The 23,412-nt window shown below is 33.9% G+C and overlaps 1 protein-coding gene and 1 long non-coding RNA gene across 7 annotated transcripts; one reads left to right on the top strand and one right to left on the bottom strand.

The window, feature by feature from the left end:
* Positions 1-29: 29 nt before the first annotated feature.
* si:dkey-224b4.5 lies at positions 30-22,618 on the bottom strand. 5 transcript variants are annotated; one of them, XM_087310159.1, is made up of 15 exons: positions 22,557-22,618; positions 20,167-20,203; positions 19,993-20,067; positions 16,291-16,359; positions 15,857-16,186; positions 14,681-15,013; positions 8,823-8,858; positions 8,370-8,417; positions 8,168-8,200; positions 7,845-7,892; positions 7,641-7,682; positions 7,379-7,414; positions 7,182-7,217; positions 3,597-3,641; positions 30-3,363 (listed from the first exon to the last, which is right to left on the bottom strand). In XM_087310159.1, exons 4-15 carry the CDS (start codon positions 16,316-16,318, stop codon positions 3,242-3,244), a joined length of 1,137 nt encoding a protein of 378 aa, XP_087166285.1. In that variant the 5' UTR covers positions 16,319-16,359; positions 19,993-20,067; positions 20,167-20,203; positions 22,557-22,618; the 3' UTR covers positions 30-3,241. The 5 variants fall into 5 exon arrangements, with proteins under 5 accessions (XP_087166285.1, XP_087166284.1, XP_087166283.1 ...); XM_087310158.1 differs by lacking the exon at positions 20,167-20,203 and having other exon boundaries at positions 19,958-20,067; XM_087310157.1 differs by lacking the exon at positions 20,167-20,203.
* LOC103909773 (uncharacterized) lies at positions 1,321-15,496 on the top strand. Of its 2 annotated transcripts, none has more exons than XR_015525402.1 (3): positions 1,321-2,905; positions 7,077-7,140; positions 14,694-15,496. It is a non-coding gene; the product is annotated as an uncharacterized LOC103909773 (long non-coding RNA). The 2 variants fall into 2 exon arrangements; XR_015525401.1 differs by lacking the exon at positions 14,694-15,496 and adding an exon at positions 9,882-10,492.
* Positions 22,619-23,412: the final 794 nt, after the last annotated feature.

Raw genomic sequence — 23,412 nt, 5'->3', positions numbered from 1 at the left:
GGGTGATTAATTGAATTGATATAACAATAGAAGGCTTTAATAATTTTATTGAAAAAAACAATGTATTTACACATTTCCACATACAATACAAAATTTGTTAAAAAAAGTAAAAGTAAAATAACACACAGATTCATTGTCCATTGTATTAAAACCGTAAACACCAAAGAAAATGTGACACACAGCTACAGAATAAAGTCTCTCGGTCTCCTGCCACTGCACTGGTAGGTATTGAACGGAGCAGGTTCTTTATTCTGATAATTTATATATGAGTGTGTGTGTGTTTGTGTATAAAAACTACCGGTCTAAAGTTTGGTGTCAATAGGATTTTTAAATGTTTTTTTAAATGTTCTGCTCATTAAGCCTGCATTTATATCACTACAAATACAAAACACATTGTAAAATGGTGAAATGTTATTGCACTATAAATGAACTGTTCGAAATTAGTTTTATCATTTTATTAAATAATTTATATCAGTGATTTAATAGATGAATTTTCATCTTCATTATTTCAGTCTTCAGAAATCACTCTAATATTAGTTATAATTATTATTATTATTATTATTAATGCCAATAATAATAATAAAAGCAATAATGACTGGACTAATAATTTCATTTGAAACTACATATAATAAAAAAAGCAGTTATTTAATTTTTCTTATAAATATATATTTTTTACATTTAATAAATGCCGCCTTTGGGTAAATATAAAGATAAAATATAAAAATAATAATATAAAGTAAACAGATAGCTTATTACGGAAGCTAAGCTGTGCAATAAAAAAGAAAGAAAGAAAAAAACAATACAAAACAGAACGATTAACAGAAGTGTATTGAGTCATAATTATTTTCTCCCCAGACCATCTCTTTATTTTAATACATAAATTCCAAACTGGCTAAAAGCAGTAAACCTAATACGCAATTTTTGCTGGTATCTTCTAATCTGATTTAATGCTTTTTTTAAATGCCATTTAAAATATATATATTTAATGCAATACCCGTCTGTCTTTGCACATTATGTGCATAACGGCCCTCAGACAGAACCAGCAGATTGTTAATGAGTAACAGTGGAATATGAGCAAAATGTGGATGTGCTGTCTTTAAAGGGCATTTAACTTGGAGTTTTAAATGACATTTTCATTATGACATTATTCTCTAAGACACTTTTTCCTATTGTGCTGTCAGAAATATAAAAAGTATTTTGATGACAAATAAAGTTAAGAAATAACATTTTTGTACAACTTAGATTTTTGACTGTTATCATTTTTGACTGTTACCTTCTCTTTTAGTATAACGGCTAGTAAAAAGGTAAATGTGAGATTGTGGAAACGAGGTTTAAATTTAGCGGCAATAGTCAGGTAGGGAAGAAAACTGACCGCGAGTGAACAAAGTTGGAATAAATAGCATGCACGGTCAGTGTGGAATAAAATGCACTAGGAGCATGACTAAAATAAACAGATTATATCACTTTTTTCTTAAAACTATCTACAATAAATTATAATAAAAATATAAAATGTAACGCTTTTTAATGCCATTTAAAGGGAGTTCACTCAAAGAAACTTACAAAGCATTTACTCTCCTTCAAGTGGTTCCAATTGTTTATGAGTTTTCTTTTTCTGTTGAACACAAAAGAAGATATTGTGAAGAATGTTATTCCATTGACTTCCATAGTAAAAACAATTCCATCGAAAGACAAATACTATAGAAATCAATGGTAACTTTTAAAATGTCTTCTCTTATGTTTAACAGAAAAAAAGAACGTTTTGAACGAGTGAAGGGTGAGTAAATGAGGTCATTTTCATTTTTGGCTGAACTGTGCCTTTAAAGCCTTATTTCGATAAAAATGTAATGTCTTGTAATGCTTCTCAGTGCCCTATAGAAACCCTGCAATAAAGTATTTTAGATACATTTTCAACTTTACCAAGTGTTGCATGTTATGTTGCATAACAGACTAGAGTCTGGCCTCATTTAACTCAGTTTAGCCAGCATCCAATCACTGATGACCTTTAAACATACTAGCCATGCCCTAAAAACCATTTACAGCACCCTAGCAACTGTCTCATAGACTGACTAGCTGTTCTAACACATGCTAATAATTCGAACATGCTAACAACATGACAATTCATGTTGGAATCATGCTAACATTATGCTAATTCATCCAACTTGATATTTTTTAAACTAAATAAATAACTTTCATCAGGCTTTCTCAAGCCACCATAAGGTTTGTCCTCAAACTTTAATATTTAATTTTTTTGTTACATGTCTAGACTAAATCAGAGTAAATCAGCAGTAACTAGATATAGTATACAGGTGTGTACCTACACTGGTTTCACGGTCGGGTTTGGTTACGATTATCATGCGATTCAATTCAATATATCAGTGCATCGACGATGCTTTCCAAAAACAATTTAAAATTTGACTTCACAGCAAAAGAAAAATGTATAAATGTATATTTTTATATTATTTGTTATACAATTTTGTCCTTCAATACAGTCAGATATATAAATTGTACCTTTAAAACCTCAAGTACATGCACAGAACAACATGAGCATTTATAGCAAATAAACAAATGTAAATATCCCCCTTGATTTCTGAGTCTTGTCGGGCGAGTTCTTACACTTTATGATTGGTCACGTGCTCAACAGAAAGAGCTCTAACACTCTGGTGCTGTTCACCGATGATAAACACTGATAAACGGCAGCGCCGTACACAGCTGATCCATGATAGACACGGTGAAGAAAACTAACTCTGCAAATATGCGCTTGTGTCTGTTTCCAGAAGTATCGCTGTAACAGCCGAGAGGAGAGGAAAAGTCACGCCAGCTGATCAAATGGGCCACAGTGAGAGAGAGAGAGAGAAACGGAGTTTACTTTCATTTTCCCAATAGCCGTGAAATAGGGGCTTTTGCTGTAAGTGTTAGTGAAAGGCTGTCTAGCAAACACACACAAATTGTGCAGTTTCTGTGATTTTAAGTAGTTGGAGTTTTTAAATAACACATGCTCTCCTCCCTCACCATAGTAAGCTACCACCACATAGCACATATGAGATAAATGATAACTGGTTATTATTATTACTGAACCGATACTGATACTGCGTCTACATTGCGTTGCACCAAAGAAACAATTAATTTTGACACCCTTTATATAGTACACCTTATGTTGTAGTACATCTGTCCTCTCTTTCTTCTACCTGTGATTGGACAGCCAGGAGAAACTTCAGTAACCCTCTCTTGTTCTTGAGGGAGTTTAATTGTTTTTCAAGGGGGTTCTTGGTATTGTGGAGATGTCTCTGATGAAATCAGTGCTATTCCCCATCTTTCTCTTATGTCTAAAAAATCTCTTCCCTTGCCACTCCAGATAATCTTCATCTGCAATATTCACGGAATAGAAAATAAGACTTGCATAACTTTCATAAAACTAAATCACATACTTAAATATAGCCATAACCCATTCAGCTCAAAAGCAAACAAATCACAAAAACAATCATAATGTGAGTAAAATGTATTGCTACATACTGTTTTTATTTCTAGTAATATATTGCCAAAATATTTATTTATATTATAAGTACATAACAGCAAATACATGCAGCTTATACACCCACCTGTGTGATAGGGCTGAAGAAATCTGATATCACTCACTGAAGACACTATCATCAAGAGTTAACATCAAGAGTTAACACGAGTTAACAATTACCAAGAGTGAACATGTTATTCTTCAGCTTATTAACATAAAACAACATAACTGAACATCAACATGAAATCAGAACAACAAAAGTCAAAGATCATTTACAAAATTCACTATTCATTGCTGATTAAATAGAAAAGTAAAATATGTTGATTATCTTACTTCTGCAACATACTGTTTTTATTTTAGTAATTTATTGCTAAAATATACACTACTGGTCAAACATTTGGTGTCAATAGGATTTTTAAATGTTTTAAAAAAAGCTTCTTCTGTTCACCAAGCCTGCATTTATATCACTATAAATACAAAGCACATTGTAAAATAGTGAAATGTTATTGCACTATAAATGAACTGTTCGAAATTAGTTTTATCATTTTATTATATAATTTATATCAGTGATTTAATAGATGAATTTTCATCTTCATTATTCCATTCTTCAAAAATCACTCTAATATTAATTATAATAATAATAATAATTATTATTATTATTATTAATGGCAATAGTAATAAAAGCAATAATGACTGGACTAATAATTTTATTTGAAATAACATATAATAAGAAAGCAGTTATTTAACATTTTAATAAATATTTAACAATTTAACTCTGGGAAGAGTTTGGGGAGATCATGGAGGAAGACTACCAGTACGCCCGTAGCAGTACGCCCGTAGCAGCCTCTGGACTGGGCAATTGGGGTGGTGGTTCCCATTTTTAAGAAGGGGAAATGGAATGTGTGCTCCAACTACAGGGGGATCACACTCCTCAGCCTCCCTCTCAGTCTATGCCAAGGTACTGGAGAGGAGGATCTGACCAATAGTTGAATCAAGAATCAAGGGTGAACCATGCTGTTTTCATCCAGGCTGTGGTAGTGGACCAGCTCTATACCCTCACGAGGGTCCTTGAGGGTTCATGGGAGTATGCCCAACCAGTCCACATGTTTTTTTGTGGACTTGGAGAAGATATTCAATCATGTCCCTTGTGGCATTCTGTGGAGGGTGCATTGGGAGTATGGGGTCAGAGGTGCTCTGTTAAGGGCTTTCTCATCCCTGAATAAACAGAGTAGGAGTCTGGTTCGCATTGCCAGCAATAAGTCAGACTGGTTTCCAGTGCATGTTGGACTCCGGCAGAGCTGCCCCTTGTCACCAATTCTGTTCATCATTTTTATGAACAGAATTTTAAAGTGCCGCCTTTTGCTGGAGGGGGTCCGGTTCAGGGACCACAAGATTTCATCTCTGTTATTCACTGATAATGTTCTGTTGGCTTTATCGAACATGGACCTTCAGCATGCACTGGGGTGGTTTGCTGCCGAGTGTGACGTGGTTGGGATGAGAATCAGCACCTCTAAGTCCGAGGCCATGGTGCTCCACCGGAAAAAGGTGGTTTGCCATCTCCAGGTTGAAGGAAAGTCCCTAGACTCCCTACCCCAGGTGGAGGAGTTCAAGTATGTTGGGGTTTTGTTCACAAGTGAGGGAAGGATGGAATGTGTGATTGACAGGCAGATTGGTATAGTGGCAGCAGTAATGGTCAATGTACTAGTTCGTTGTGATAAAGAAAGAGCTGAGCCAAACTTGTTCCTACTCTCACCTATATGATCATGAGCTTTGGGTCATGACCGAAAAGACAAGATCTCAGATACAAGCAGCCGAAATGAGTTTCCTTCGCAGGGTGGCAGGGTGCACCCTTATAGATAGGGTGAGGAGTTCTGTCACCCGGAAGGAGCTGTTTCAGATGCCTCCTGGACGCCCTTTTAGGGAGGTGTTCCAGGGATGTCCCACCGGGAGGAGGCTGGAGGGACTATGGGCCCTATCATACACCCGGCGCAATGAGGCGCAAGGCGCGACGCAATAGTTGTTTGCTAGTTTCAGCTTGGCGCAAGAGTCGTTTTGAAGTTTTGCGCCACGCTATTTAAATAGCAAATGCATTTGCGCTCAAATGTGCTCCCATAGGCGTTCTGGTCTAAAAATAAAAGCGTGTTAAGGCGCACTGCTGGCGCGTTGCTATTTAGAAAAACTGTTATAGATTTTTCAATAGACCAAAACAAACCCGATCTAAACTCCAGCGCAGAGCCGGTCTATTGTCCAGTTAGTTGTGCACCTGCTTACACACTGCTTAATACACACAAGATGTAGAGCAATATGCAAATATCTTTAAATATGAAAAAGAATTAAAATATTAAGGATATATATAGGCTATAATAAGAATATATATAGGATATAATAAGAATATATATAGGATATAAATATAAAGGATTAAAATATTACAAAACATTATTTTCTAGCCTACATAAATATGAAAATCCACTGCTTTATTACCTTCTTTATCTTTGGAGGCTTTTTCAGTTTCATTCATAACAATTTGCTTTTGTATAATGTTATTATTATTAGCAGTATTATTTATTATACCCATATTTATATTTGTTTTATTAAAGCAAGCTTAGATTTGTCCACCTGCAGGTTTTAGACCATATGAGGCACAGCATGTGTTTTAGGATATAACTCAGGTTTTTGAGCACACTTCAGTATTATTGTTCATTTATTCGTTTGCTGGAAATTAGAACTGAATTTAGAAATAGTTTTGAAACAAATCTTTGCGCTTAACAAACAAAATAAATTATTTATAGGCTAATTGATGTCTGTGCGTAAAGGTTTCCCTATCCAAGAGCAAAAGTGAAAGTTAATAATTTATCTCTCATTCTTGTGCTGCAGATGCTCTGTTCAACTGTTTTTTTGCTTGTGAAATGCTCAGTTTTTCCACTTACACTTACTTAACGTCATGTAAATGGCAAATGCGCTTATGGCGTGACGCAAGGCTCTTAAAGGGAATGGGAGATGAGACTCTGATTGTTTTTTTCTCAAAACACACCAATAACTCATTAAGAAAATAAACTCAACCCTTTTAGACCATGCGCCACGGCGCAAAGCAGATTTTTCCGTCCTTAAATTAGCAAAAGTGGATTCCGAAACGCCCTGAAAGCCTTTGTGCCCTGCGCTTTGCGCATGGACCATCAAAATAGAGCCCATTATGTCTCTCGTCTGGCCTGGAAACGCCTAGGGAAATCTTGAGTTCTCTCTTAAGACTGCTGCCCCTGCATCCCAGCCACGGAAAATCGATTGAAAATTAATTAATTAACAATTGAACTTTTTTTTTTTACATTTATAAATGCGGAACAGTAATGCCGAATGATAAACAGAATAATATTCTTAAAGAAAAAAAAAAACACATGAAAAAAAATGACCCCAAACTTTTTACCAGTAGTGTTTGTGTGTGTGTGTATATATATATATATATATATATATATATATATATATATATATATATATATATATATGCATGTATTGGTATATGGTATACTGTAGCATCCAATTGACGCTGCCACCAATACCCTTGTCTTTGGTACAGTTAACACCACAGCACCCCCTGCTCCAACCCCCCACTCCCAGAAATGCGAGACAAATGTTCGCAGGTATGTACATAACAGAAAATGCATGCATCTTATACACCCACCTGAGTCACTGGAGCCAAGAAAGCCATCATCACTCACTGAAGACACAATCAACAAGAGTTAACATGTCATTCTTTAGTTTATTAACATAAAACAACACAACTGAACATCAACATGAAGTCAGAACAACAAAAGTCAAAGATCATTTTAAAAATTCATAATTCACTGCTGTTCAAGTAAAATATGTTGAGCATCTTACGTGTGGGGCGACCTCCATTAATACTATTATTCAGACCTAAATTTGAAAAGCAGCAAACAAAATCAGGGGAACATTTTTAATTTTCCTATATTTATAGCCTCAGTTATGTAATACATCCAGAGGATTATATATATATATATTTTTAATTACTGTGTAAAGTACTGTACCAGAAATTGCAACATACTGTTTTTATTTCTAGTAATATGTTGCTAAAATATTTATTTATATAGTACATAACAGAAAATGCAGCTTATACACCCACCTGAGTCACAGGATAGAAGAAAGCTAGGATACCCCCTTGTACCTGAAGACACAATCATTAAGAGTGAACATGTCATTCTCCAGCTGATTAACATAAAACAACACAACTAAACATCAACATGAAGACAGAACAACAGAAGTTAAAGATCATTTACACTATTTACTGCTATTCAAGTATAAAGGAAAAATATGTTAAGCATCTTACTCATGGGGCGATCTTCATCAATACTACTTTTAAGTCTAATTCTGTGACCTAAAATTGAAAAGCAATGAACAAAATCAGAGGAACATTATTTTGCAGTGTAGCTTTACATATTTTTAAATTAACTTTATTTATAGCCTTAGTTATGTAATACATTAAGAGGATTCCATTCTTGTATTAAATATTCACTATACGGGAAGTACTGTACATGAAAATTCAAGGTATTGCAACATACTGTTTTTATTTCTAGTAATATGTTGCTAAAATATTTATTTATATTATAAGTAATAAGAATAACAGCAGATGCAAGCATCTTCTACACCCACCAAAGTCACCGACAATGGGATCACTGAATGACCCTGAAGACACAATCATTAAGAGTGAACATGTCATTCTTCAGCTTATTAACATGAATCAACACAACTAAACATCAACATGAAGACAGAACAACACAAGTCAAAGATCATTTACACAATTCACTATTCACTGCTGATCAAGAATAAAAGAGAAATATGTTAAGCATCTTACTCATGGGGCGATCTTCATCAATACTACTTTTAAGTCTAATTCTGTGACCTGAAATTGAAAAGCAATGAACAAAATCAGAGGAACATTATTTTGCAGTGTAGCTTTACACCTTTTCAAATTAACTTTATTTATAGCCTTAGTTATGTAATACATTAAGAGGATTCCATTCTTGTATTAAATATTCTCTACGTAAAGTACTGTACATGAAAATTCAAGGTATTGCAACATACTGTTTTTATTTCTAGTAATATATTGCTAAAATATTTATTTATATAGTACATAACAGAAAAACACAATCATTAAGAGTGAACATGTCATTCTCCAGCTGATTAACATAAAACTACACAACTGAACATCAACATGAAGACAGAACAACAAAAGTCAAAGATCATTTACAAAATTCACTATTCACTGCTGATCAAGTAAAAAAGAAAAATATGTTGAGCATCTTACTCATGGATGGAATTCCAGCAATTATACTGCTCAGGCCTGAAATTGAAAATCAGCAAGCAAAATCAGTCAGAGGAACCTTTTTTTTTTGCAGTGTAATTTCAATTTGACTTTATTTATAGCCTTAGTTATGCAATGTATTAAGAGGATTAGATTCTTTTTTATTTTACATTTACTATGTAAAGTACTGTCAGTTTTTTTACGTACTGGGTTAAAAATAAAAAACAAAGACAGAGAAAATACCTGAAATCTATTGAGACATAAATGTTTTCTCCTCAGGCGATTTCCTAGTCTGACCCCATTATTATCAAACTGGCTATAAAGCAGTATTCTAAAAACACTTAATATTATGAATTAGATGTTCTATTAGCATTATTCAGTAGTAAACATTTAGTACATCAAAACCTTTCATCAAATGTGTCCTAAAACTATTTAACGACACCCATTTTTGCCATAAGACCATTTTGAAAACCTTTTTTTAATCCACTTCAAATGATGAGTAATGAATATTATTAAGCGTTATGTTGCATTCACTTGTAGTGGAAATAGAAATATGGTGTAACCCAGCATATGGAGAAAAAAGGCCCATGACAACCCATCTTTTTATCATAGCAGAATCACTGGCATATCAAAAATCTAAAGAATTTAAAATGATTCAAGATGTTTTGATTAGAATTTAAATAGGAAAACTGATCATAAATGTCAATTAACTGTTAAACATATCTCACTTCAGTAAACCATATTAATGAGTAATTTATCTTCTTTGGCATTTCTCCATGAGAATTCTTCACTTTTTTATATGCAATATTTACACTAGTCATGGGATTCTATATATCACAGTTTCATAGTGGACCAACGTTTATCATTTTCATCATCTTGTTTCTTGTATATATATATATATATATATATATATATATATATATATATATATATATATATATATATATATATATATATATTAATTAAATATAATTATTTGAAAGTTAACACATTACTTAATATAAGAATGTTCAGTGCATTTGCCTGTCTCTTTATAACTACTTTCTGGATCAATCAAACTAGGTGAGAGTTCTCTGAGACCTTGAGAGGAACTGAGAGCTGAGGACTGGAAGCAACTGTTTCTATTGTTATTTCTATGAGTCAATACTGTCTAAAATGTCTAAAGTGGTTTAGCAATTTTTACGGTTAATTCTTTTTAAGTGATTTTACTTTTATTCAAGATAGACTTTGTGTAGTAAGGATAAAACTGCCTGAATGTAGATTATACCGGTTTTTAACCAGTTTTGATAAAGACGGCAGAGAGTACACTCAGCCTTGGATAGGAAACAGATTATACTTTAAGTGTGTGTGTTTTATTTGATTGTTGATCCGTTTCACAGGTCTGGAGTCAGCTCTAATCAGTCTAAGGGATGTCTGACGTTTATGCTTAAGATAATGTTCAGAATTGTACGCACGAACCCCACGTGGAAATGTTCCTTGTCTATCTGTGTTTTAACCAATCAGGTTAGAACACCTATATGTATGACGCTGTTAATGACGTTATGTGAGAGTATAATTGTTATTGATTGGTGATTGTAAGCAGAGCGGCCTAGGAACTCATTGCCAGTGTTGAAGCTGGCTTCTGCTGATGAAACTGCAAACTATCTTCAGTAAACTTCATTTATTTATTTAAATCTCTGACTTCTTCATTTGACATACATTCTTTGGGTTAAACTGTATACCATCACTACACACGGTATTGGGATTACTGCTCTAAAATATATTCTTTTTAAATGTCTGGGTAAAAAACAACAATGTTTACCCCATTGAACACAATATATTTTATTTTAGGAAACATAATAACTAAATAACACAAATAAATCACAGACTTCTGCTATCTATTTTTAGTTTGATTAGACAGATTCATTTAAACTTGACAAGTCATCTTTGGATATATTTCTTCTCTTTGGATATACAACAAAATATACAAGTCACTGCATGGTTCAGGTCTATAGCATGCTTTAATGTTGGTGCATTATTAAGGGTTTTTCAGATGTTTGCTTAACAGATGCTTTTTGTGTGGAGTAGGGATGTAAATTTCCACCAAATCCTGTGACCGATCATAATTTAAATGAACAATTTTTAACCTTAATAATGTGTCTGTTTTATGATATGTAAATTACAGGGAAAACGCAAGCATTCCCTGCCAAAGAAAATGTTTTTTTTTCTTTAAATAAAAATCTAAGATCGTAAAAAGAAGCAACACTTGCTTATTAAATATATTAATATAATCATTTATTAACTAAATGCAATTCTCAAAATATAGAGCCTCAATCAATGAATACTGAAGAATAAGCTGATACCAAGCATAATGATGCTTGCATAATTATCACTGCGAATTAAACTAAGCGTTCATTTTATATATATAATCTATAAATGTAAAGTATTTGAAGTAATTTTCATTCATTCATTTTCTTGTCGGCTTAGTCCCTTTATTTATCCCGGGTCGCCATAGCGGAATGAACCACCAACATATCTAGCACATTTTTACGCAGCAGATGCCTCTCCAGCCGCAACCAATCTCTGGCGAAACATTCACACACACACACCGGAGCACCCAGAGGAAACCCACGCGAACGCAGGGAGAACATGCAAACTCCACACAGAAATGCCAACTGACCCAGCTGAGGCTCGAAAAAAACTTAGTAGGCTACAGGCTAAAAGATGGCACCTTGGCAGAACTAAACATCGCTGCAGTCATATGTCTGTTTAAAGCTTAAAGAACAGACATATATGTAACCCTCGATACACAAATGTATTGTAAGCTGTTCATCAATGGACACTGTTCGCAAAATATCTGACAAAACTGAAAAAGAAATGAAATTATTTAATTTTCATTTTCACTTTGACAACACATCTTCCCTGTCAAATTAATGATTAAAAGGAAGTTGCCAATTTAACATTTCATTTTCACTGCATTTCCACATCAATACTGCCAATATTAAAATAAAAAGCCAAACTGAAAAATAAAATGCAAACACAATTTTTACAAAGCGTGTTATTAATATTCACTCTATATTAGTGACACAATTCAAATTAAAATGTAAATTTAAGCTTTCCTTTTATTGACACTTTTTCATTTCAGTTTTCATTTTCGATTTCATTTTAAACTTCAAGCTGTATGCAAAGCCTATGCTAATCAGTGGGAGGGGCATATTCAAGTGACGTCGAGTGCTTTCACTGTGACAGAGCCCGAGGGCAGAAGCACGGTTTTGATGGATGGGACAGCGTGAGTTACTAGTGTAAATACAGTATAACAGAAGTAAAATGGCAAAAACTGTTAGTCAGCTTTTACGTGAAGCAGCTGCTGCATTGTTACGGAGAATTCACGTGGGAGAATTTCTCAGACAATTCATCTAGTTTTCCACAGGAGACTGCGACTGTATTATCAATGGAAATCACCTTGTCATGCGTTTCATCCATTTTAGTGGTTAGCTTCTGAATCTGAAGTGTAGATAAGGAGATTTCATCCGAACCTTTATACCTCGTAGGATTCTTGGATGGAGTAAAACAAATAGGCTTTGCAAAAACCTCTTCAATGGCACCAATTTCTGTCTCAAGATTGATATTCTCCATGTTTGCTGACTTCATGCCCCCTTCTTCCACAAGGTATCCAGCCAATACTTTTCTGAAGGGACTGATTCTTTCTCTTTTTTTCCCCATTCATGTCAGAGATTAAATAATGTCCATCAAAAATATTCAGGAACACATATGCTTTTAAAATTAAAGACGTTACACGCTAAATAACTATTTTGTTAACTTTAACAAACTCCTCAAAGTACCCAAGCGCTAAAAAATGTGACCATTCACTCTGCTGCCATCTTGGCTCCCTCCATTACATTATAATCATTCAAACACTCGTAAAGCTGATCAGCTGCTATAGCGGAAGGCACAATGATGTCATTCCAAAGCACAGTTTCCTTGGATGCTGTATAATACTCTATTATAAATTATTTATTTAAATAAATAATTTTAATATATATTATTTAGTTGAGTAATCTGCCAATGTTTTTTCTCATATTTATAAGGGTATTCCTATTAGCTCTTTTGCTGTGTACTACCCACTAGTAACCTGGATTACATATAGCCTACTGTACAGTATATGACAGATAACACAATCATAATAAAAACTGATGCTTGCTGTCAACTAGGCTACATTATTTAAGAGCATTTGTTACATAGATAAGATCTCTTGTTCTCAAGCTTGTGTCTACTTTAAATGTAAAGATACCGGTCCTCGTCATCGGTAAAATAGCTTTAAAGCAAATCCTGTGCCAGTTTGATGCATCATGCTGGCTAAAACTAAACAGTGGGCACTGGGCAGTTTAACTCATTAAACATTCGCTCGCCTGACATGCCGCAAAGAAAGGTAGAAAATGAAAGGACATCAGCATGGAGCAGAAATAATCAAGACATCTTTAAAACAGTGACTTGTATAAAAATGTAGCAAATATACGACAGAAGTTTGTGATAAAACAATAACAGTGGAGCTTTAATTAAATCCTTATTTTCCATAAAGTGAAACAAATCATTCACCTGCAGTTGGGTAGTAGACGGGCCACAAACTAAAATATACACTTATATTTTGTCTGAAAATTTGTTTGGTATAATTTGTGCCTTAATTGTGTATTTTTGTTGGTCAGTTATCTACAAAATAAGCAAGAAGAACAAATAACATTTGAGGTGAAGTGAAGTGCGACAAGATTCTCTATGCTTCTGTGGCTAAAACACAATCTGGTTTGTTAAATAAAATTATAATTTAAATAAAATAAAAGTGAAATATTTACAGTTTAGAAAAATGTCTTTTTGTTTACTGTATGATCAAAAATAAAAGTATATTAAACGGTTTTCACAATTAATGACAAATCCATTTTGCCAGTCAGTTTTACTTTTATTTCTTTAATCAATTTGTTTGACCACAATAAGCAGGACAAACTTTACAAACTATTTGCAGCACTGAACGTGTTCCTTGATTACCCTACCTCGGAAAAATTAGTTTGGTCAGAAAGATGAGAGAACTCAGAAACTCCTTGTAAGAATTAAGATGTCTTCATATTTGTGACAATTTGTCAGAAAAAAAAATGCTCAAAACACCTTATTTTAAAGAAAATAGTTAAAGTTTGTATAATCACCCACCCACAACTAACCCACAACCCAATTAAACATGTAGCTTACTTTTTGATTACCTGACCCGACTGAACCGTGGCAGACGGCAGACGGTTCCGGAGCATCCAATTACGCACCAGCCGGCTGAAGGAAAGCTTCTTCCCTCAGGCTATCAGGCTGATGAACACTTAACACACCCCACACAGACAGACTCTTTCATACTCTCACTGCACACCATCAATATATAGCATGCACTGCACTTTAACCAATCCATACTTGAGACAATACTGCCTACAACTTTGTGGACACCTACTCATTTTACAAATCGCTGTTAATTGTACATTGTTGTTGTATTTGCACTGTCTATAGTTACACTGTCTGTATTTTGCACTGTCTATAGTTACACTGTCTGTATTTTGCACTGTCTATAGTTACACTTTCTGTATTTTGCACTGTCTATAGTTACACTGTCTGTATTTTGCACAGTCGTTGTATTTGCACTATTTGTATTTTGTACTGTCTGGAGCTAGCACCTAAGCTTTTCACTCATCATAGCACACATGCTGCTGATGATGTGACAATAAAAAAGGGATTTGATTAAATGCAGCTACAACTCATTCACCAAAAAAGCAAACAAAAATTACCTTTTAGGGTAATTAATAGATACAGTACTTGGAGCCGCATACCTTAATAAGTGAGCTACTGTGGTCTCTTACCTCTCACTTCAAGGTCAACTGTTCCTGTGATCTGGCATCCATCATGAAGGACTCTGCATGTGTATCGTCCTGAATCAGACTGTTGAACATTTTTCAGAGTAAGAGACACATTTCCCCGCCTCAGCTGCAGGACGGACAGACTCACTCGGCTCTCATAGGCACTGTTTGGCTGCTCCTTGCCATTAAACTGATAAATGAGCTCGGTTCCTCTGAACCAACTAATGTTCATGGTTTTAGCACTGGTTTCCGGTGAGAGACGAACAGTTAAGGTGACGTCTCTTCCGGTTGAAACAGACACAGGTTTAGGAGGAAGCACAAGACTGAAGTTTACAGCTGAAAACAGAAATACATCTACTGTCAAATCCCTGTCACCACTGCATATTTATAATCTTTTTATTCTTGTAATGTACTAGTTACAGCATACAAGGTGGTTGGTGTCAAAGCAAACACATTTTTTATTCATTAATCTGATTTTTTGCATTAATGCTAGCAGCTGCATCATGGACAGGCTTAATAAAATACACTATGCGCATCTATTAGGGCTGCTAAATTATAATTTCAGCATCGATATGTTGTAATGTGATCATTCGCAATAGTCACATTAGGATATGCACATTTGTTGAGTTTGTATTATCATTTGCATGTGTTTTTGAGGCCTATAAATTTATAAGAATTTAAAAGCATCCAGGTATAAGAAATTGTACCATTTGTGACTTTATTAACAATTAATTTTATTGAATTATTTTTCTAATTACTGTAACTGTACCTGAATAATGTTAAATTATTGCAAAACAAATAAATGGAAAACAGGGTTTATTTCCTTTGTATCTTTTCATTTATTGTATTTCTCTATGCTTGTAAATTGGTTATTAGATTGTTTGCAGATGCACTTCCTTACAGAATCATTCCAATCAATCTGAAATATTTATACTTTTCAAATAGTGCTATTCAGGTCAACATATTCATATCGCAATATACATCACAGAATAATAAAATAATTAAATGATAATAAATTTTCCAATGTTGTGCAGCCCTAATGTCTATCTGAAGTTGATTTTGCTGTGTCTAAATTAAACAATACAGTATATTACACTCCTGTATAAATTGCCAATATTTTAGTAATACAATAATTATTATCTTAACTAGTGTAAGTGCTGAATCCTGCATAATACTTACAGCTGATCTGGAGAAAAATATGTTTACTTATTGTTTGCCATCTATGAATGACTTCACATCTATAAAGTCCTCTCTGTGATTTTGTGATGCTTCTGAGAATTAAAGACACATTTCCAGTGTGTAGATCTTCAGCTGAGAGACTCGCTCCACCCTCATAATCTACATTCCCTGTCATCTGACCATCTTCATAATGACAGACCAGACGGTTCTCATGCCACCATTTGATCTCCATTGAATGAGCACTGATTGCTGGATCAAGACAACATGACAGAAGCACATCATCTTCAGGATGAGAATGAACAAGGTCAGATAAACAAACAAGAGACAAATCTGTGGAAGAGAAAAAAAAACTACCATAAACATTATTCTGATGCAACTTTGGTAACAGCTGAAACAAAGATTATAGATCACATTTTATTTTCCACTTTTCTTACTTTCTGGCACCTCTCCTGTTTTAGCCATTTTTAACAATTCTGGATGTTTGAGACAGAAATCCTCTTAACCTAGAAAAGTAATCATGACAGAGAGATTTTATGAAATGTCTTATATTCTGTTTAACATCACTACAAGCTCAATTCAAGACAACATGGGATGTTTTTTAATAAAATATAATAAATAAAAATGTGATTTGATTATTCTTTTTAACTTTTATTAACTTACAAAAAACAAAGATGCTGATGTTTCACTGAGTAAATCGACTGTATTCTGTAAACAAACTCATTTTTTATTTCAATGGTTTAACAGGCTCCAAAAATGTTGTGGCTGAAGCATGTTTAACAGTGTAACATCAACTTTCCTTATAAGTAACAGTTTAATTGTTTGGGAATTTAAGATGCTATTTGTTAAAGTTTACAACTAAATGCAAGTTAAAGAGAATGAACAAATTACAGATTCTTGATTGATCTAGAGTCTTTATTACAATTTCCAAAAGTTAAGGTAATAAAAGATGTGTTAAAATAAATTATTGTTAAAATATTTTTAATCTAATTTTATCTAAAATCCAGTTTCAGAAATACCAATTGAAACATTTGAAAATGCATAAAAACAATTTGCATTTACTGAAAAATGTATCACCATCAGGAATTTTTATTCTTACAAGTTACAAAGTAACTACTGAAAATATACTGTAGCACTAATTTTTTAAAATCTGTAATGAAATTTAAATATATCAGCTTGTTATAATACTTAAGTGAAGACAACAACATAACAGAAGGTTTCCTTTAGGCCACTGGTTAAATTAAATAGATTTCTGTTACTAATTCTGTCATTGTTGAGATTATAACAATTGGAACTATTGATATCCTTTCGCTATTTCGAGCATGCGCTGTAAGATCATCGAGTAAGCCTAATTTTAAAAGGTAGCCATATTTAAAATTCAAAGAAAATATTTTCTATGCAGTGAAAATTAAGGTGTCACATACTAAGCCCCAAAATTCGCCTACACTCTCAGAAATAAGTTTTTTTTATCTTTATATTGACTTTTCAAATAGCGGTTACAAACGTTCACATTGACTGACAGTATGGTCTATGGTAGTATCGAAACAAAAAAAATAATGTAGCCTACTTTTAGATTTTTTGCTGTAATATTTACATTTAAGGTTTAAATATGGAAGCTTTAGGTTAATTATGTATGTTTTATTGCCGCAGTGACAGTTTTTTTTTGTACCTTTATTACGTACATTGGTCGGTTAATGCTAATGTACGAATACAGCATTTTAAACTTTTTTTTGTAATATAACTAACATTAACCTATCTACTAGAAAAGTTTTACATTGACATTTGAATCTAGTTTTGTGTTTTTAACAAAAAAAATTAAAAGGTAGGCTCCCAAAAACACACATAACGTTGCATCGACCTAATGACTTTCCTACAACGTTGTACCAACCTTGTAAAAAGGCTGAGGAGGAACTTGTTGCTGAAGGTTATCACAACGGTGTCATAATGTTGTCATTTAAATGGCCCTTACTTTAGGTTGTGCTTAGGCGGCATGGACGACCACTGTAAATTTACTCATCATCAATGAATCAGTTTAGATTTCAACAGACCGTTCGATGCATCATTCAACAACGATCTAGGAGACGTAAGTATTGCCTTTTTTTTTCTTGATAAATAAGTCATCAGGGGTCATTTGTGTAGTCCGTTTGGGTCAAGCTCTGATTTGTCCTCTTGTTCACTGCCTATTTTGACTTGTGGCTGCTGTGGATCCATCTCTAAATTGGATTCTCTGTTGGATTTTTTTCTCTGACTGCTTTCTCCATACCAACAACTACACCTGGGGCCTCACTTTGTGTACGCCAGGTTTCATGCTCAGAATCGCTCACGTTTGGATTTACTAACAATGAAATTAACCTGGGAATGTGCGCAGCTCCATGCCAGCTTTATGGCTGGCGTACACACATTTTTTGTGCGTGTCTGTTTTATTTCCATTGGCGACTCCTAGAGGCAGTTGTGTTAAATTGCTCTCTACAAAGTGTCTTTGCAATGGCAGCAGTATGAGACGGGTTCATCTAGCAGGTATAGAAGGTTTCCATACCATACAGTTGACCAGCTAAACATTAAAGGGCAATTTGCAGCGGTCGCCTGTTTTTCCAATTTAATGGGAGCGATTTACCGCACACACATTGCTATAAAAACACTATCTGAAGATGAATTTGCATGCGTGAATCAAAACATTTCCATTACACAAATTTGCAAATAAAATATGATGCACAAACTTATTAATGATTCCTACTTGTCTTTCTCGTGATAAATAGTTGGCAAAATCTGATATGTAGCGGGGGAAAAAGTAGAATGACTTCATCAGACGCTGGATTCGAACCGAGTTCATGCTCAAACGAGTCAAAACATGTTAACATGAGATTTACAAGCTGCGCCACTGAGACTATTAAGGGTACTACAACATTTTACACCTATAAACCACACTATTTCTTTTTTTAATTCACTCAGTGCGATGTTCAGACCCAACTGTGTTAACCGCATCAGCTGAACTCTCCTACTCTATTTTTTCTTTTGTTGTTAATTCCGGAGAACAAACTTGCAAATGGCACCGATTTTCTCTGGTCTACCTCGGAAAGCAGCTCCTCCAATTCACATTCTGTTCAAAGTTTCTCTTTTTGCTTGCTTTTGCCTTTGCTTTTTCCTTGGGGTTTGCCAAAGTAGAGTCATTAGCATATTCATAGGGGGAGGAGGCAGGGAGGGGTTTTTTTTGCTCGTGCATGTTGCGCTCAGTTATACGTTCATTCGGATGTACAAAAGAATATGCATTTGATTCAGCGTACGCAGTGTTTCATACATCTGAATTTTTTACTGCGTACGCAAATTTACAGCTTTGTGCGTACACAATGTTTTAGTATGATTTCAATGCAAGTCTTCGTACATGAGGCCCCAGGTCTTCGGCTGCGCTCCCCATTCTGCTGTATTCTCTAGTCCAGAGCTTTACTGCCCAGTGTCCGCATTTTAATTAATTCATTATTGTTTTTTTTGTTTACTTCTTTTGTTTGTTTACCTTCTCAATTTACATTTTAATTTAGCCTACCCTTTGAGTTTAATTACATATAGTTCATTATTAAATATAATCTAAACGTTATACTGTTTGCTTATAATTAGATGTGCACAGTATGTATTACATGTTGTAAAAATATATAATAAAGATATTTAATTATATTTGTGTGGTATTTTTACACTTCAAATACACTTACACATGCAGTTATTTTATTAAAAAGGAAAAATAAATAAACAATATTTGATATTAAGCAATACTGGAAAATTAATACTGCTCATCCTATACTCTAGGGCTAGGCAGTATTAATAAACTGCCAGGAAAAAAAAATACATGTAGTAAGAATGTAATCTCGCAGCTGCTGAATGTCACACAACGTTGCTACAGCCTTCTCACGTCTCATGTCTAGCGAGCAAGTAAGTACGTTACCTTTCTAACAACATCTTTCCCGAGTTTCACTTTCACTTAACTGAATGCGCAGTGACAATAAAGATTGTTATTGTCGTCAAAAAGCTAGATTACTTTCATAAACTCGGTATCAAGGCGTACACATGTGTTAAATAGAACGTAATATAAAGGCTATAAAAGAAATGCATACTTACGTGTTACACTAATCCGGAGTTATGAAAAAGTTTACCTGCTGGAGGATGGTGGCGGCAGCTGGAAACTCCTGTCAGACGACATGCACCTGAATTAGCCACTCCCACAGACACTTGACAGATTACATAAACAGGAAAGAGTTTAAAAAATAAATAGATATGTACATAAGCCTTGCTACGTTTTATAAACCATATCAAAAAAAGTATACTACCTACGAAATGGTGTACAGGCTATAACAAAGGTCAGTCCTAAAAATAAGTAATAATCCTTAAATCAAAGGAAGCACCAGAAAGAACTTTACACAAGCAGATAATATAACTATAGGCACAGTAGTTTAATTACTGATCCATTGAAAAATGCTTTAATTACTGATCATGTTTAGGTCATTTAATTAGCCGAGTATACTATCTTAAGCATTTGCAGTTGTCTAATAAATGTAATATAAAGTATTCTGCATAATATACTTGTGTTAAAAATATGAATACTCTGCATGAAAGTATTTTGTGCAGAAAACTTTACATTACTTCTCATTTTGACAGGTATGCATTTATCAGACAACTACATCTTTAATTGAGCAAGACCAGAGGTGGGCAAACTACGGCCCGCGGGTCATATGCGCCCGCTGAACACTTTTATTAGGCCCGCGAGGCAGTTTTTAAAATGTTGGTTATAATAGACTATCTTTGCTTTAAAGTGAAAATTTGTCACATATTAAGCTCCAAAACGCATCTACACTCTCAGAAATATCTCTTTTAAAATATATCTGTTATATCAACTTTTCAAAATGTACAATTGTCTGTATCGATAGCCTAAAACAATACTAAATGTAGGTCTACATAGTAGTAGCAAAACAAAATAATATTATAGCCTTGGCCTATGGGGTTATATTTGTGCCAAAATTCCCATGCCTGCTTTCTGATTTGTATTTCACATTTGTCTTCGTCTGCTCTCATTGCCCGCATGTTTAGGAAAATCAGCATTGTTGACGTACATGCTGTCTGTTGATCTCGTCCTGTCGTTTTTTTTCTGTTTTGTACTGTCATATTCTGTGAGGTATTCTGTCATCTGATCTGTTGTCCTTATTGTTGTCAATTCATCTTTACTATCATCCCTACTGTTGTATGCTGTCGTTTATACTGTCAATTATACCATCATCCTTACTGTCGTCTATGCAGTCGTTTATACTGTCAATTATACCATCATCCTTACTGTCGTCTATGCAGTCGTTTATACTGTCAATTATAACATCATCCTTACTGTCGTCTATGCAGTCGTTTTTATTGACATCTAATCCAATCATTCTTTTGTTGACTTGTTCTGTTATCTAAAGTAGTTATGATCCGTTATCTCGCTGCACGATTGCTATCATTATGTAAATTGTCAAATGTGAACAAGGCATATAGGCTACTACACTTTTTTTTTTAAAGTACATTTGTAAACTGTCCCTAGATTAATATACGTATATATAATTTTTATTAGCAGCCTATGTGTGTAAAGTTGAAGTCCATATCACGCCTATGATATTGCAATTATTTAAAAAATATATATATTTACTAACCTAATAATACTAATATTATTGATTACTTACTGATTTTATTAGTCAAACTGACTAACTGACTGGAAAAAAAAAACAATTTATTGTAAATACAGGAAAATTGTCCTTGAAAAAGATTCATTGGAGACCAGGTTATGTCAAAATGGTGTCTCTACTCAAAATGCTATCTTGAAACCCTTAATGCCTCTAAAAATATATAGTCAACAGTAAGGATGACTGTATAAACGACAGCATAGACGACAGTATATGATAGTTTAATTGACAATATAAACGACAGCATAGAGGACATTAAAGACGACAGAACAGAGACCATAAGGACGACAGCATACAACGGTAGGGATGACAGTAAAGATGAATTGACAACATCAAGGACAAGTTGGACAACAGATCAGATGACAGAATACCCCATTGAACATGACAGTACAAAACAGAAAAACCGACAGGACGACAGATTAAGACGACATCAACCGACAATATGTACGTCAACAATGCTGATTTTCCTGAACATGCGGGCAATGAGAGCAAACGAAGACAGAGCAAAAAGCAGGCATAGGAATTTTGGCACGAACCCTATACTGGCCTACCTTTTGAATTTTCTAGGATGTTATATGTACTTGTAAGGTCCAAATTTGGAGGTTTTAGGTTAATCATGTATGTTTTAAATAGATATCGCCGCAGTGACAACTTGTGTTGTACTTTTATTTCGGACAATCCTATCGGTCGTTTAATGCTAATAATGCTTTAAGACGTACGAACCCAGCATAATTGACTGTATATTTTTTAGTAATATAACTGACGTTAATCTACTACAAAAGTTTTGTATTGAAATATTAATCTAATTTAGTGAATTCAACTAAAAATAAAGATAGGCTACCTTTCTAACAACATCTTTCCCGAGTTTCACTTTCACTTAACTGAATGCGCAGTGACAATAGATTGTTATTGTCGTCAAAAAGCTAGATATACTTTCATAAACTCGGTATCAAGGCGTACACATGTGTTAAATAGAACGTAATATAAAGGCTATAAAAGAAATTCATACTTACGTGTTACACTAATCCGGAGTTATGAAAAAAGTATACCTGCTGGAAGATGGCGGAGCTATTGTAAAATCCTGTCAGACGACATGCACCTGAATTAACCACTCCCACAGATTACAAAAACAACGTACAAGGAAGAGTTGAGAAAGAAATCCAGGTAAAGATGTAGGCTATAAACATTTTTGCTAGGTTTTATTCACCATAATCAGTACTGCATAAGAAAGTGTATAAAGGCTAAAAAAAATCTGTCCTTAAAATAAGTAATAATAATCCTTAATTCAATAGAAGCAACAGAAAGAACTTTACACAAGCAGATATTATAACTATAGGCACAATAGTTAAATTACTGATCCATTGAAAAGTGTAAAGAAGGCATTACTGATGGTGTAGGTCATTTAATTAGTTGTGTATACTTGCAGTTGTCTAATACATGTAATGTCATATATCAGACAACTGAACCTTTAATAGACCTGCAAAATTGTCAGTCAACATATATAGTATGGATATGTACAGTTGAAGTCAGAATTATTCACCCTCCTGTGAATTTTTTTTTTTTTCAGATATTTCTTAAATGATGTTTAACAGAGCAAGGCATTTTTCACAGTATTTCCTATATTTTTTCTTCTGGAGAAAGTCTTATTTGTTTTATTTCAGCTAGAATAAAAGCAGTTTTTATTTAAAAAAGGTCAATATTATTAGCCCCCTTAAGCTATATATATATATATATATATATATATATATATATATATATATATATATATATATATATATATATATATATATATATATATATATATATATGCAACATGTGAACTTGCCTCTCACCTTCAGCCATTTTCAGTTTAAGACACTGAAGAAAATC

This window comes from Danio rerio, chromosome 24, assembly GCF_052040795.2.
Source record: "Danio rerio strain M-AB ecotype USA chromosome 24, GRCz13ab, whole genome shotgun sequence".
In the NCBI taxonomy this organism is placed as follows: domain Eukaryota; kingdom Metazoa; phylum Chordata; class Actinopteri; order Cypriniformes; family Danionidae; genus Danio; species Danio rerio.
Note: the sequence above shows the minus strand (reverse complement) of the source record. Positions and strands in the feature narration are given on the sequence as shown.